Source organism: Malaclemys terrapin, chromosome 2, assembly GCF_027887155.1.
Source record: "Malaclemys terrapin pileata isolate rMalTer1 chromosome 2, rMalTer1.hap1, whole genome shotgun sequence".
NCBI lineage: Eukaryota > Metazoa > Chordata > Testudines > Emydidae > Malaclemys > Malaclemys terrapin.
In genome coordinates, this window is record NC_071506.1 from 141396152 (window position 1) to 141412994 (window position 16843).

The 16843-nt window shown below is 51.2% G+C and overlaps 1 protein-coding gene across 1 annotated transcript in view; it reads right to left on the minus strand.

Moving 5' to 3' along the window:
- The window catches only part of NUDCD3 (NudC domain containing 3), a 54436-nt gene that overhangs the window by 2917 nt on the left and 34676 nt on the right, over positions 1-16843 (minus strand). The window contains exon 4 of the mRNA XM_054018221.1: positions 11763-11906. Within this exon, the coding sequence (XP_053874196.1) occupies positions 11763-11906 (144 nt within the window). The remainder of the gene's footprint in view (positions 1-11762; positions 11907-16843) is intronic.

The following is a 16843-nucleotide window of genomic DNA, read 5'->3' on the forward strand; positions in this document are numbered from 1 at the left end:
ACACCACATTTATGTGCTGAAAAGCTGCTTACATCATTTTGGGATGGTGCACGTTTTCTTCGCTGTTGAGTTGCCTTGTGGGAACTCTGGGCGTTGGCCTAACGCGGCACCGTGTGGGGAGGATGAAGGCTTTATGGGCATTCATTTGGGGTGGGGGAGGAGAGGATGACTGTTGTCATGAGTTATGTGCCCATCCCAAGTCTTTATACCCTCCCACACCAACCACCATTCACTGTGCAGCTTCTGCTCAACGGGCGCTACACCAGCTGGAGCTCTGCCCACTGAAGGGGACGTTCCCCAGGCTAGCAAGCAGCAGTGCCTTGGAGGACGTTTTACGCCATCCAGTGGGAACATACACGGCTGCCAGGGTGTGCCCCCCACTATGTACAGCCACGGTGGGAAAGGGATTAACCATGCTACGCACTGCCACGTAGCCCAGGAGACCTGGGTCAGGGGAGACCTCTGCCTCATTCGCTCTACCTTCCGACGCTGCTTAAACCAGGATTCTGGTTCTCTGCACTGGGTCTACCCAGAGTTCCTCTCTCTTTCCTTCTACGCCCTTAATACTAGTATTTCCATTTTATGAAGAAAACTAAGGCACAGAGCGGGGACCAGACTTACCCAACGTCCCGCTGAGTCAGTGACAGCGATGGGAGTGGAACGCTAGAGTCCTGGTTCTAGCCATTAGATAACGCTCCCCCACCCACGTGGGCCTCTGGCATCTGTGGGCTGGGGGGTTCGCTCTAACCATTCCAGATTCTCTCTGCATCCCAGCCCACAAGTAGGAAAGTGAACGGAGGGGCTGGCTGGCATATGCCCTTTAGCAGGGAGTGGTGTCTCCCTTCACACCCAATGCCAGTCTGTTCTAATGACTAGACAAGTTGGTAGGTTGCTTGACTCCACATGGTGAGTTTTTTAACCTGTCCTTCCATAGCAATTCTTAACGACCACCCCTCCCCACCACAGGGCCAGCTGGTTTTGCAGCCAAGCAGTGCAGGACATCCAGGATTCTCCTTCAAAGAGACATGGGGCCAGCAGTCTCCACTCTCACCCCACTCTCAGCATGGAAGGTGTCCCTCTGGAGAGCCAGCTCAGCATGCCCCCTAGTCCAGTCCAACAGCAGACGCATCAAATCTTGAATTAAGAAACGGCTCAAGAACTTGGGGGCACAACTGGAGCTTCCTGATTGGCTGGCAGTGATGTCATCCCCAGGTCTGTGAGGCCAATAATTCGCAGGCCCTGACTTTTATTTGAATGGATAGATTCCATTTCATAACAGCCGTGACGAGAGGCCGTGCATTTCATAGCCACTGCTGAACTGGGTACGGCCCCTGGTTTCAATGCCTGCCGTCGCGGTGCAGCCCCACCTGAGGTGGGCCAGAACCACCTGGCAATGGGGTTATGGCTTATTCTTTAAACCCAATGCCAGGAGAGCTGATAAAAGACAACTGTGTGCTTACAGGGCTGGAAGATGATGCAGAGCGAGCAGGAATCGCCCCTAGCCGCCCACAGGCTCAGAGCGGAGGGACCTGTCAGACGCACCACTTGATTAAGAAATTCAGACCCTCTCAGAGCCAGCTAACGACTCTGCTCGTGTGCAGCCCAGAGAGGAGCCCTCGGCGCGGAGATTTCACATTTCACTAACCCAGAAAAGAGTCCTGCCTCAGCTCCCATCAGTCTCATCTCCCATGCACGAGCGTGGGCGGGAAGGAGGCTGAAATGTCACACGCTTTTAGCTGCCGCCCCTGCTCAGCGGGAACGCCTGCCCCGCGTGTGTGATGCAGAATCTGCTCTGTGACAGGAGACGGGGCCAGGCGTGCGTCTGAAGGACCGGCTAGCAGGAGTGGAAAACAGCACTTTGGAGGCTGCCTGGGAGCCTCAGCGCTATGTGAAGAGTCACCAACTTCAGACACAGCCCCAGCAGCTCTGCCAATAGCCAGCAGAAAGGTGGGCAGAAGATTTTCCTTCATAACGCTTTCAACAGCCTGGACTGCAGTCATGGCGGGGGGGGAAACACAGCAGAGCCAGGTGAGGGAGAAATGTACATGTGTAAACATCACATTGAGACAAACATGGAAGCAGGAGCGTGGAATCAGATACAGATAAGAGCTCCTAGCAATCAGTATTTCTCTCACCCACTGTGCTGGGGCCAGCCGAGATGGTTTTTTTTCCCAGTGTGTTTTTTATTTTAACAATAATCTCAGCAGTGAAGAAGATATATGGCATGCGTTGGCACCTCTGCAAAATCATCAATAAAGTCAGACAATACAATTTAGTCAACGCTCTCAACAGCTCCAGAGGGGAAACATGGGCAGAAGTGCACAGCTATTAAAGTTATGAAGCAAGGAGATTTTCTCCCGAGCAAAGGAAAGAAGCCGGTTAACAGAGGAGAAGCGGGCGGGGGCATTTTGGGATCAAGCCCTCTAGGCAAGAGGAGCCAGGAAAATATTCCAGCACAGATAGCAATGGTGATTCCAGCCAAACTGGTGCATTCCTTCCCCTGGTCATTGCTCAGTTCGGCTTTAGAGACAGAGGAAAGGCTCACAGGCTTGCCAACCTGCAGGTGACTAAGCGGGGTGCAGCTGGACTCTCTTCTGCATTAGGAGCGGCAATCGTAGGCCGTGGCCATGACATCTGCTGCAGAACCATGCTCCAGAATCTAAGCTCCAAAATCAAACCCTGCTCTGAAGGCAGAATTATTCATTCCCTCCTGCACTTTTCTATGGCGCTCCTCACTCCAGGAGCTGAATGCTTCACAACCACCATGTGTGTGCACATGGGGCATTATCCCCATTTTACAGAGCGAGAACTGAGGCCCAGCGAGATTAAGGACAAGTGTCCATTCATTATGGGTGCCCAATTTGAGGTGTCTATGGCACGAAAGTAGTAAGCATTAGAGAGCCCGTCACGCGTGCCAAGCGCAGCTTCCAGCGACTTCAGCTGCAGCTGCGAGTGCTCAGCACTCCTGCGAATCAGATCCCAGCGTCTCAAGTTGGGCACCTGGAAGATGAGGAACACAGGGAGTGACCAGCTGTGAAAAGCTCGGAGTAAGTGACTTGCCCAGCATCACATAGGAACGCTGTGGCAGAGGCAGGGATTAATCCAGCTCTACAAGGCAGCGTTCAACTGCCTAAACCACAAGGCCAGGCTTTATTCCTGCAGTCGCCTGCTCGATTCACTACACACCTTCCAATTTCTGCAACAAGCGAGGGAGGGGTCCTACAACCAGGGGTTCTCAACCTTTTTCTTTTTGAGCCCCCCCCCCTCCCAACATGCTATTAAAAACTCCATGGCCCAGCGGGGGCGGGGAGAGCCTCGAGGCAGGGGCCTTGGGCATAGGCATAGTTTGACTTCTATTTTACGGGGGCAGGGGTCGAGCCAGCTCCGGACAGCAGGGTCCAGAGAGGGAGTGCCACCTCCACCCCCTGACTCAGCCGGTCCAAGTTGGGGGGTGGGCAACCAAAAATTATAACTGAAAGGTGGGGAGCTTAGCTCAAAAAGTTTGAAAACAGCTTAGGGTGCAAGCAAGAGGGTAGCTAGGGGCTGTGTGCAGACAGGGGGTAGCTCACGGTGCAGGGAGGGGGCTGTACGTAGGGAAGGCTCCCCTGCGGTCCCTGTTCCCAGCGGGGTCTGCCAGCCACGGAGCTGGGTCTCCCCACCAAGGGGCTCTCACTGGCTGCCTCTGCGGCAGCAAAGGGGGCTGGGAGCTGAGGAGCAGCTTTAACCTGGGACACCAGCAGGAGATATGGGAACGCTGCGGCTGCCTGCTCCATGGCACCAGCTTTCCGCCTCCGACCTGGGCAGGGGGTGGGGAGAGGAGATTGGGGGGGGGGGCTGGAGCTGCCCCCAGGACTGCTGTGCTCTTGTGCTGCAATTTGGGGGGGAGATGGAGGAGGGGGGCAACGCCCTCCATGTTCCCAACTCTGCTCATGGGCTCAGGGCTTCTGCCTGACAGGGAGCAACAGGGCTCAGTGATTCAGCTCTGAGCCTGTCAGCTTCAGGCCCGCGCCTGCCGGCTTCAGCCCTGTGGGGGGTGCCAGGAATCAGAACTTCAGTCCCACGGGGGGCACCGGGGATCAGGGCTTTAGCCCCAGCTCCTGACTTCAGCCCTGGGGGGGGGGGGGCGCTGGAGCTCTGGGTTTCAGCCGCAGGGCCCCACAGACCCATTGAAAGGGCTCGCGGACCCCCGATTGAGAACCACTGCCACAGACAACAGCTTCATTGAGGGTTGATCCTGTCCCACTATAAAAAAAGAGGAGGGAATTTTGCCATTGGGTTCAAAGGGAGGAGTGCACCCTTCCTACACAATCCTAAATCATTCCCTGAGCACTGTCCCATCCTGTCAACTGATGGAAGTGGGGTCCTGTGGAAAAAATAGCACATGCTCATGTACTGAAGACTATCATAATGCAGACACACGAGAGCGCTGAGTTAAGATTGCACTGAGCCGTCAGACAGCAGCAGACCCAGCAAACCCCAAAGACCAGAAGCACCCTGTAGCCTCAACCGCCCTGCAAACCGCAACACACATGGCCCAAAAAGACGGGTTTTGCAAATCCACAGCAAACCTGTTGGGGCAGCATCAAGAGAACCGAATCGCATTGCAAAGAGAAATACGGACCTGACTGCACTATTCGTTTCCCTATTGAATTCAATAGGAATCAAAACTTTGTGCATTGATTCTTAGACCCTGAGGCCAGAAGGGACCATTGTGACCACCTAAGTCTGACTCCTGTATAACTCCATGGGACTTCCCTGAAGCTGCTCCAGGACTTCCAGCTGATGGCTGAATTTAGCACTTCGGGGCCCCAGAAACCATGGGTCTTTCTGCAGGACAGAGGTCCGGATTGCTGCTGAGCGTACAGGGCCTTGAGCGGCCAGCACGTGACGGGTCTAGAATGAGCAGCCAGCACGTGACGGGTCTAGAATGCCTTTCAACCAGAGGGGCCCAGAGCCCCTTACGGGCTGTATAGAAGGGTCATTCACCTCTGGTAGAAATGGAGGGAGAAAGCAGCAGCTGGACTGGTTTATAAGCGGGAACCAGCAGGGCAGCTTCTAGAACTGAAGCTTCATTTTGCCACCCTAAAGGCCCCCTGAAGTTACCCAAGCCAATATTGTGCAGGCTGCAGGAGTTAACCCCTCCTGGTGTGGAATGTATTATTGCTACAGCACGGTATGCTCAGAGCTGTACAAAGCAATGAGGTGGCCAGGGAAAGGACCTGGACTGTAAGTAAGGGAAAGCAATAGACACAGGGGCCCAGCTCCTCAAAGGCACTGAGGTGCCTAACTTCCATGGGTGTCAAGAGGTGTTAGGCATCTCCCCTTTGAGGATCTGAGGGACCAGCGTCACCAGGGATTCAGGTAAGACTCTTGCTGAGGGGACCGAGGTGTAAGTGGAACAGATGGAGCCGAGGGGGAAGCCTGGTCAGGCTGGGTGAGGGAGGAGGTTCCAAGGGTGATGGGACGGGACTGGAGAGGAGATGGGAGATAGGAATGAGGCATTGGATAGAGGAATAAAACTGATTGAAGGTAGATGGGAGCTAAGCACCGAGGAGGGCAAAGCGTGAGGCCAAGGAGCCTGATGCGGATTCTGTTGGTCTCAGCCGAAAGACAGCACAGGCAGAGTGCACCAGCCCGCTGCCCTGTGAAGGGACACAACTCAGGAGGGCAGAGCACTACCTCCTTGCACCCAGTCCCTGCAGCAGAGCGCCTCTCCCGGGGGCACTGGGGTCAGCAGCCACTGTCCCAAGAGTCAGAGGGTTTACCACAGGTAGGAGGTCTCTCATCAAGCACAGACTGGGCCCCACCCTGCTTAGCTTGTCGCAGTGGTCCAGATCCTGCAAGACCTGCTGTGTTGGGATGTGAATGGGAGGGAGGAAGCAAAAGACTTTTTAAAAATAACATCCCAGGGGGAGGGAGAGAACAAGGTAGGAAGGGGAACAAATTACAGGGCTGAAGTACTAAATGCCAACTTCACTTCAGCTCCAGCAAGAGAAGAATGTCAGTAATGAGCAATCAGGTAGCGGAGAAGGAGGTGAACAGCCAAACGAGAGAAGCAGCAGAATTGTTCAAGAGCAAGTGAGGGAATATCGGGAGGGTGGGGAGCCTGCTTAAAAATCAGCAGGCTCCAGCGGAACCTACTCAAGGGCATTAAAGGAATTAACATGGAGCCGTCGTCAACTGCTCATGGAAGGCAAGAGAGGTCACTGGTGTCAGGGCGATTTTCAACCTGGGATCAGGAGAGATCTAGAGAAATAGAGACCAATTATTAACATCGCCCCGTAGCTCCCTGGGTGTTACGCAGAAAAGTGCTTTCATGGCTCTTCTAGGCAGGACTTTGTAACAAATTCAAATAGCCTGGCTAGCGAACATTTGGTGGTTGGGGGGCGGGGGTGGGGAACGTGTTGTGCAAAACACCGAGCACAGGTTTCTAAAAACAGCTCATGCAAATCTATTTTAATCTCACTCTTTGACAAGCTAACTGGTGTAATGGAGAAGGGGAACGCAGAGGAGATTATACACAGTACCAGGAGTTTGCAAAGGCACTTCACACAGGGTCACACGACAGTCACCGAGAAACTAGAAAGAGGCAGGCTAGCTAGGACAGCGAAGCTGGAGAGACAATAAAAACTGAGCGTAGGTGTTTGGAGAGCACTGGTCCAGCTAGCACCCAAACACTAAAAGACATCAAGAAATGGTAAGAGGTAGAGAATTAGGTTGGGAAATTACAGCCGTTGGATTTCGTCCTTCGCTGGACCAAGACTCTAATGTGTTTCACAAACATGCTGGAGGAGAGGATGGAAAATACATTGATCTTTAGTCCGGTCACCTGCAAATTGGACATAATTAAACAAGACACTGCAGTGGTGCTCCTTTTAGGCAGAGAATAAAGGGAGCGTTGAGGAGGATAAATGCAGAGGAAACCAGCATAAGAAACTGGAGGATGAAATGGTTAAACACGTTGACTGTGGCATGGGGGGACAAAAACTATAGGACAGTGAAACAGAGAGGTGTACAGGAGAGCAGCTAGGATGGGGTGGATGGATTACAAGGAAAATTAACCGCATTAGCCCGGTTTGTATTTAATAATAATCAGGAGAAAATAGGGAAAATAAATGTTGAATAAGACAAGCAGGGTAAGGAGGAGACAGGGTGCAGGATGGGGTGAGGAAGCTGGAACTGAGATGAGGAACAGATGAGAGGCAGGGAGCTGGAAGGTACAGAAAAGGGAGCTGGAGAAGCAGATGAGGAGACACCGTTGTGTAATCAAAGAGCTGCAGGGCATGGGGAGCACTGCAATCCACGAAAGCTTATGCTCAAATAAATTTATTAGTCTCTAAGGTGCCACAAGTACTCCTGTTCTTTATACTTACCTGGCGTGCAATTAGAGGGGCATGGCAGGTTCCATGGGCTAAGGGAAAGTACATATCTACAGCCTGGAAAACTGAGATGGGATTGTGGAAGATAAAGGGAGCCTGCACGGGAGAGAGATGAAATCTCTCAAACTAAGATAAAAAGTGATGGATTTCAGCTGAAAAGAAATCAGTCTGAACAGCAGACTGATCCACTCAGTACAGCCAGACCGCTGGGAGCAGAGCGGACATCACCACCCTGAATAGGCAGATGGCCCTAGCCTCAATTATGGTCTGGCTAGAACGGCTGAGACACTAGAAGCCATCTGAGAGACAGGGTGGGTGAGGTCAGATCTTTTATTGGACCAACTGCTGCTGATGAGAGACATGAACTTTTGAGCTTACCCAACTTGTCTCTCTAATAGCCCAAGACCAACCTTGCTACAACAACGCTGCCTCCATCTAGAAGCCACCTTTCGTACCAATCTTGTCCCTGCTCCCAGTGCCTGCAAGATGGACAGCTTGACAACAGGTAAAATGTCTGCTGTGCGCACAGAAGCAGCTCTGTGTGTGGGGCTCGGCTGATGTGTGCTTAGGGTGACCAGACAGCAAGTGTGAAAAATCGGGACGGGGGTGGGGGGTAATAGGAGCCTATATAAGAAAGAGACCCAAAAATCGGGACTGTCCCTATAAAATCGGGACATTTGGTCACCCTATGTGTGTTCAGCTCAAATAGCATGCTATGCACCTGTTTGTTTTCTGTGCAGCGGGCAATCGCTCGTCGCTGATCTCAGTAACTCCTAGCCCTTTCCCCACAATGATCCCACAGAGAAGGTTGGACTATTGCTGCCAATGCGCCAGCTGCGGGGAACGCTGCAAAGATCCCCCATGAAGAGTCACTCGCTGTGTTATGAGTTTGCTTTGGCTGCTCTCGCTTCCTGTGAGCACGGAGGTGACAGTAAGTTTGGCCAGCACGAACATCTGTGTGAAATAAAACTTCAGAGTGCAATGCCGTGAAGTCATCACCACTGGATTTTAAATGGGCAAGTGCTGCAGAAGGACAAGCTTGTGTTGCTCAACCAATCACAAACCAGAAACAATACCAGGTGGTTTACCTAACCCGTACAGCTCACGTACAAATGCTCGCAGGGAGCTGTGCGCAAGCAAGAGTTACAACAATTCATTAACAAACAGTCGAATTGCAAACAATGAATGAAGCCAAGGAACCAGCAAACCACTCGTGTCTATTCTGTGAGCAGCAAAGGAGACAGTCCTGCTTGAGAATTACTCACTATTCTCCAATTACCTTCAAGTGTAATTTCATCTACTGCCTCATTGCCCTGCACCCCACACTCCCACCATCAATATGTTAGAAGCCAGCTGGAGATTCTCACAATCCTCCATCATTTTCACTCACTGATGGCCTGAACCAGCTTGTTTAAGGCAATGAAAGACTCTCGTCAACTCCAACGGGAGCTGGAGAAGGCCCTTGATCTTACTTCACCATCTCGCTGTCCCCTTCCTCCTCCAAATCACTGTTATTTAACAAACACAAGTCCTCTTGCTGACCTGGGAACTCCCACGACTAACCTTTGCACAATCTGCAAAGCTCCTACAGAATGTCTTTGTTTCTTGTTTGTTTTCCTTATTCATCTAGTAGGGGCCTTATTAAAACCTTTTTTGGAAAAATCGAAGTAAACTACATCGCTATTATCTGCTCCTTTAACATTCTCTAAAGAGGTGACAGGTTAGAAGATGTGGTTCTCTCTCCCACAGAGGCCATTCAAGAGTTACACAGTTCTTTGGTTAGATTTCCAGTTTTCTTAGCACTACCTATCATAGGGTTTTATACAGCTGCCCATCACCATAGTCTCAGAGGGCCTTCCACGTAACACCATCCACAAAAGTGCTCTCCCTAGTGGGCATCACCATACTGAGGTGTCTCCTCTGCCCTCCAGCTGGCTGCTTACCATTTTCCATTACCTCCGGGGGGGGGGTCCCCTCTAGTGACCCAAAACCTGGTGGTGCAATGAAGCACCAATAATTCTCTCCCCCAGATTGCAGGAAGCTACGCGGAGACTCAAGAAAGGGGCACTTGGTCCATTTGTGCAACATCTTCTGCTATTCCTGATGCCAGAGCCGGCCACACACTGTACATTTCCCCTCAGAGAGCAGCACAGCCAGGCCCCAAGGAAGGTCACTTGCTCTCCTTGCAGAGAAATTTAACATTGCCACTTGCTACCACTTGAGCAACAAGACTAACTACAACGACATGGTCCCGTCATACAGATTTCTTTATAACTCTGGGGCACTCCTTCCCTGTGCAGCCCCCTCTGTGCCAGAGTCTGAGCCTAGGGGTGGCCACAGACCTATCTTCCATCTTATTCCTACACCTTAAATGCAACCTGGCCTGCTCCCCCCTAGAAGCTAGGGTCTAAAGACTCACTAGATGCGAGGACATCAACGGCATGAAGTGGCCAGTTCCTTCATTTATCCTTGTAATGGCTCAGCATGTGCGCGAGGATGGGCCACACTGAGGGCATGTGACAGCAGTGGGATGCCTACATTGGAACACCACCATGACTGGTATCGGGGCTTTTTTTGACTAATTTCCGCTACACAGCAGGGGGGACTTAGGAGGACCAGATGGCCAGATGTGGCTGCAACACTTGTTGGTTCCCATCCACGATGAGGAGAAGCCATGGGAGACCTCCCTCAGTCAGCTGGCCCTGAGCTAACGATTACACCCCCAGGCGCTGCAGCCAATCAGTATCGGAGACAGCCGGTGCATGCGGAAATAGGGCACTGATACTAGCCGCTCCAAGTATCCCCATCCAGGCTTCGCTGAGCAGCTTTTTCATCTTGGGCAGATAGGGTCAGTAACACCCCACCCACACCACAACTTCTGCTGGATCAAGATCAGCGATGGGAAAGCAATTTTTTTAAATGGGCATTTACACCCACTCCAGCTTAGGCTCTCCCCGGGCTAACGATAGTTTTCAATGGTCATTGAAAAGGAAAGCTCTTGTCACTCCACACAGGCTAGCCCTGCCAGCAAAGTCACCAGCTCCAGAACAGTCTGCAAGAACCAGTCCTACAAACTATAGCAGGAACAGTAAGGAGGACACTCAACACTGGCTCCCCTGCCCCTATGCCCCCTGCCCTAACCCCCTCTCCTACCTCCCCAGCACTCCGCCCCCCTCCTGCTCCCAGCCCCCCACCCCCAACCCTCCCTCCTCTCCTATGCCCCAACCAATCAAAAGAGAGGAAATTAATAAAATGTAAACAAACAAATGCAAACCTCTCCTCCAAGTAGAGTTTTGACCCCAGAAAGGAGACATGCCAGAGACTCCATGAAATCCACTACGCAGTTGATTATTGCTATGGATTTTATGTGGAAGGTGCCCATGTATTACAGAGGTGGGCAGCGAGATAAAAGCCTAAGCAAGATCACACTGACAAAACTACCATGTGGGCAGGGCCCTGGGGATCCTCTTCTGGATGAGGCTGCCGCAGGCTGGGAAGCAAGACCACTGCGGTGACGTTTGGGCACTGAATGCTAGTACGCACTGGAAAGGTGATAATGTGAAGTCCTCCCTTTAATCAGCTGCCAGTTGATTAAGTCTGCAGAATTGCCCAGTTACCGCTCTCGAAATAAAGGGGCAGAGCTCAGAGCACCCGGACTAGCAGGGACCACAGCTCCCACCCCTTGTGCCAACTAATGCTCATCTCTAATAAGTATTAATACAACGCCACAACTGCGCACGGCACATCACAGGTTAAGGAAGGGGAGAGAGACAGTCCCTGCCTCAAAGAACTTCTTGTCTAAATAAGATGACACAGGACAGGACGGGGGAGAGACAGAGGGAGGGGAGGGCTGGAAGGAATCACGTGATTCACAGTACAGAGCGGTGGATCACGGACACGTGTTTAAGTGGTGATTGAGGTCGGGCAAGACAGGAGCAGACAGCAGAGGGGAGAGCCAGCAGGATTCAAGGAGGGAGCTGAAGGAGAAGAACAAGGAGGGCTGGGGTTCCAGGCACAGGAAAGGAGAGGCGTACCCAAAAAGGTGAGCAGAGCAAGCTGAGCTCAGGGGCAAGAGAGGAGAGACAGTAGAAGCCAGGGCAGAGGGGTGGGGAGTTCAAACGTGCTGTTGGAACAGCCAGTGAAGGGATGCGGTGGGGAGTGGAAGTGTGAGTCATTTGCAGAGGGAGGGAAGAGATCGGTTTAGGATTTGGTGGTGGAGCCAAGTCAGGCCCCTTGATCTGGCAAAGGCTGCTACCACCCTGGCTTTGCAGATGGCTGCTTCTTGGTCAAAGGGCAAGAACACAAAAAGCCAATGTGCGTGTTGCTCCCGCTCTCCCGCTGCGTGACTGTGAGAAGGAGGTGCCCAAAAGAGGCCGCTCTTACCAAGATGCATTTCCCTGGTTCCAGACTCCATAGGGAACTCTCCGTGTTGATCTTGTGGGTGAGTCTCCCTTCCACGAGGACACGCTGGCTGCTCCCCTCCAGCACGGCCACGCGAATTGAGCTGCTGCTGAGATCCACCGACACCTGGAAGCACAGAGACAAGGAAATCAAAAGGGACATTCCCTCCTGCTTTCTCCCCGTGTTTGCTGGGGCGGGGGGGTCGAGTGCACTCATTGGGGATGAGAGAGAGGAAAGCAATCAGCTCTTTATATAGCACGGAGGCTGGGAATCCTGCCACAGCTCCAGGGAGATGGAAAACCACGTATGTGCAGTCATTTACTCTACTGGGGACTTCTTTATGTGCCCTTTGCTATTGCTGCAGTTCGAGTGCATGCCCCAGCTTTGAGAACAGGGGGAATGAGGAGGGGATTTCTATTCTGCGAAGGATTCCACAGGGTTGAAGTGTCTGTCTCTCTCTCTGAATTCTTCACTCTTGTGCTATAGACAAGGCATACTTGCTGGGTTTGGGGAAGGGGGGAGAAAGACAGCTTGGCATGTGCTTTAACGTCGACACCTGCAACTGATGGAGATTCCAGAATCAACCCGAAGAACAGCATGAAAATTGTGATCTTGGGTGGGTCCTATGCCTCCGGCTGCATCCGTGGTAGGGCTTGGAGAGCATGTGGGTCATGGGGGTGGGGGCGGAACATGGCTCGCTGCCCCTGCAACAGCACAGATTAGGACAGGGCAGGAAATGGAAGCAAAGAGACAGCGCTGATAGCAAAGTCAAGAAAGGTTTTATTCCTGGCTTGCCCTCTACAGGAATGAGGCCAGGTCCCTCACACAGCAGCAATGCTGCCATATGGGAGACCCTGATCAGACCTGCTGTGGAGGGGACATGCTTCTTCCCAAAGGAGGTGGAGGCAACTGCTGGCTTGGTTCATGGAGTGGTGTTACTTTCAGTCTCAGAAGAGACCATCTGTTCTTTCTTCCCCAGCCTCAAGCTGCAGTCGCTGAAGAAAGGGATCTGGGGGGAGCCCAACTCTCCCTCTATAAAAACATATTCAGGAAAGAACTGCCCCATCTTTCAAACACCGCCTTAGCGCTGAGGCGAGGGGGTTACCACTAGATTTGCCTAAACACTCTCCCAGAGTTCCCCCAGATATTGCTCTGCGGTTCTCATCTGAAATGTTCTTACATTATCCATTACCTAGGTGATTTCTAGTGACTCAGTGCGGGCAGGAAATAGACTGAAGCTGCTCCAGTCAAGGACTGCACCACAATTGCATTTGATAGATGCCACAGAGATAAAACCAAAAAATGAGCCACTTCTGACAGGTCCCTGTCAAGTTTTGGAGAGGACCTGAGAACACCCAGTGCACACAATGGAGGAGGAAACAGGGAAAGCAAGAGTCACTAAGCTTAAATACTGCTCAACCCAGACTATGCAAGACGGATGTATCTAAAATACCCACGTGTAAGCTGAGTGGAGTCTCTAAATCATACAAAAGGCCCGTTGAGAGGAGCCCAAAGGGAATTCAGGAACAAAGGAACTGAGAGAACTGGCTGGCTCAGGGGACCGGTAACAGCACTAAGTCTCCTGTTTCGATCCAGCCCAGGGCAGACATGACTGGAAGCAAATTTCTATCTGACAGATGTTTGTGGGCCTTTGTGAACTGAGCTGAGGGAATCCACGTCCCATGTAGCCTCTCAGAGAGGCCACGCCACAGAGCCAGCTTCCTTTCTCACCCCTGGAGATGAGCCCCTCCAAGGCAGGGCGAAGGCCTTCCAGAAGGGGGTTGTGAAGAGAGCCCGGCTGCTGCTCTGTGGACAGAGGGCTTTCAGCCTCAAGGACTCTCAGCCTGGCCGCTTTCGTTGGTAACTCTCAGAGTTGAGGGAAGACAGGAGCTGTCAGAGATTTAACCACAGGCAGTTTCTAAGCAGAATTAGTTCTGCAGGGTACTGCTCCCACAGCATGGCACAGAATAAGCCGGCAGCCTCCAAAGCGGAGGTCAGTGATTTAGCCACAGTTCAGCAAACAAATGAATCCTTAAACAAGCCTGCAATCTCTTTAGTCTGAGGTGGCTAAAAGAGAAGCCACTTGAGGCTGGATGTACTTCTCCAAGTGACCTCTTAGGAACAACCAGACACTGGGCAGTAACAAGGCCAGGATAAGTGTGCCCAGGACCTGAGAAGTTTACGGCAATGTTTCAAAGAAGATCAGCCTCAGGAAGATGCCAGGAGGTGGTGAGCATGCCAGGAAAGCAGTATTATTTTTAATAAAGTCAATGGAGTATGGCTTCTCGTATTTGAAATGACACCTATTAGAGACTATAGGGCAGGGTACAGCCGGGGGGAGAGTTTGCGGAGATTGTGGAGAGACCCAGAGCGGATGTAGAGGCAATCCAAGCTGATCTGTTAAGTGATATAGCACCAGGATTCCCCAGACGGACGTGACTTGCTGTTTCATTGGGGGAGCTCTGGATCTATAAGCACTCATGGGCTAAAGACAAGAGAGACCCTGATACAACACAATTAGGCTCCCAGAATAGGAACATTTATTGGAAATTTCCTCTCTGAGTTACAAGGACGCAGATCCATTAACCAATGGGCTCTCAGCCTGAATATACATAGTTAAAACCAGACCTGTCAGTCATTGATATGGGAAGGTTTGGCTAACCACACCAAAGAATGCACAAGTTGAAACTGTTTCCACAGCACAGGATAATATCCCCTGTGGACTGAAATTTCCAAACAAGCTTATACACACTAGCAATGAACTTGAGTTCCAACAGCAGAACATACCGTCACGAACTAATCAATGAGCCAAACAGGCCTCCCTCTAAACAAGGGAGGGTCAGATCTTGGAACTCAGAGAAAGGAAATTTTCAATACATCAGAATAAGTTTTCCTATTCCACTAGTTGCACAGATCCTTTAACGAATGGGATTTTTATAGCAGTACACCTTCAGGGAGGGTTCAGAGCAAACAGAATGACAGGGTTTTAAATTCCTTCTCTACTCCTGGGATGGCACAACGTGGTGCACCCTCCTACCAAAGGCAGCACCTGCTGAGGTTTAACGTGGTGCATCAGAGGCTGCTACCGCTCTCAGAGAGAGTAGGCTTGGATGCTGGTTGCTGGACAGAGACACTGACTTGTAGGCCTCATGGATGCTCCATTTTAACCATTTTGAAATAGCAGATTTTGATACTCTTTTTTCTTGTAGATGCCAGATGGTAAAGAATAAATAGAGCATTGAACTTGGGACTCCTGCATGCAGTGGATGTAGATCTTGAAGGCTCTAGACCAGCTGTTCTCTTGGGCAAGATGGCTTTGGACAAAGCAGGGAGCACAATTTTCTAGGCTTAATGAGTTAATTTTTGGGATACAGCCCAACTCTGCTCAAAGAATCACACCATCACTGCAGAATGTGCAGTAGCGTTCCTCAGTAGATCAGACCCTACAGTCTGATGCCTTCTGAGCAGAGGTGATGGCTACCAGGGAGGCCACCTTGACAGAAAAGAAATACATGATTACATTCCTGAAGGGCTTGCAGCCCCACCTCCCAGCTATTTCAGTGCTTAGCCAAAACCAGCCCCTGGATTCAGAGCAGCTGCTAAACTGCAGCCAGGCAAGACTGAAGCGATGTTGGTGGGAAGAAGTTGTGGTTTTAAAATTTCCCACACTGTTGAGTGCATCAGCCCTTCAGATTGTTAAGCTGGCCTGGAGCCTTCGGGGCCCTTTTTAGCTCCTCTGGGCTCATGGATGTCCAAGTAGCTGCAGAAATGCCACATCTGCACCTGTGATAGGCCAGATGATCGTGCCCCATCCAAACACACACACTCTTGGCCACAAGGACTCATGCATTTGGAGACTTCTAGGCTTGATGATTTCAGTTCATATCCAGAATGAAGCCACACAGCCTGAGGAAGCTCCAACGAACACAAAACACAGCAACCAGTCTGCTTAGCAATTCAGATCACCGTGATCTCATCACCTCCCAGCTCCACTCTCTGCAGTTGCGCCCCATTAAATATAGAGAGCGATTCAAGGTCTCTGTCCCTGATGCTCAAACTCCCCCATTGGATTGCCCTAGCTGCCTCTCCCCGCCACCACCACAACTTCCCATGACAACTCCATTCCACTGGAGTCACGGAAGATGGGACGCAAGGGTGCAGGAGACAGAACTTTCACCGGAGCCGTGCCTAGACTATGAAACCAACTCCCACAAGGGAGCAGAATGACTGTGGGCCTTGCCGAGTTCGGAACTCAGCTCTTCCATGTCGCTTTCAGCCCCAATAATTTCTTCACACACAAATACACCCACACCCACCCACACCAAGCAAGCAAGCAAACAAAAAACCTATGAACTAATCCAGCTATTTTTCCTACAGGCTGGGAATGAAGAAAGATTTGTTGTCGTTATTTCTATGTTCAAGTTCTGGGGAGGCACTCATACTAATGTGATGGGAGGGGAGGGGGGGCTACACTCAGAGTTCACGGTGAGAGAGAGGAACCTCTACCCTCCCAGTCTCCAGCGGCTGCTCCTCCAGGGACAGGCCAGGGACAGCTACATTTAAGCTTGCCTGAGCCAAAATGCCATAGCAACTGTCCTAAATCAAAAGTTAATCATGTTTAAAATGAGATTTTAAATCATCTTTGGTGCTCGGCACTAGTTCACAGCCAAGAAAGCCCAGTGAAGTGCATTTTAATCTCACTTTACTTCGGCTTTTTTGCTACCAAGTAGGAAAAGAGTATGCTTATTTGTAGAACATGGGTGAACACTTCCAGTTTGCAAGCTGCTATCATTCACAAATCCTATGTCCATTTACTTTCAAATTTGGTAGAAAAATTATACTTTGACCCCTGACCTAGCCTATCCATTTTGATGGAGATACGGACGTTTTTGTGGATTTTAGAGTGGGTCAAGATCTGGTTTAAATGAAAACTCAGCTGCAACCTTAGCTATGTAGTTGCTTCCATGACACTGGATAGATGAAAGGGAGGGTGACATTACCATGTGTGTGAACCGCTTCACTACAGCCATCATCTGACAAGGGGAGTGCATGCTAGAAACCCA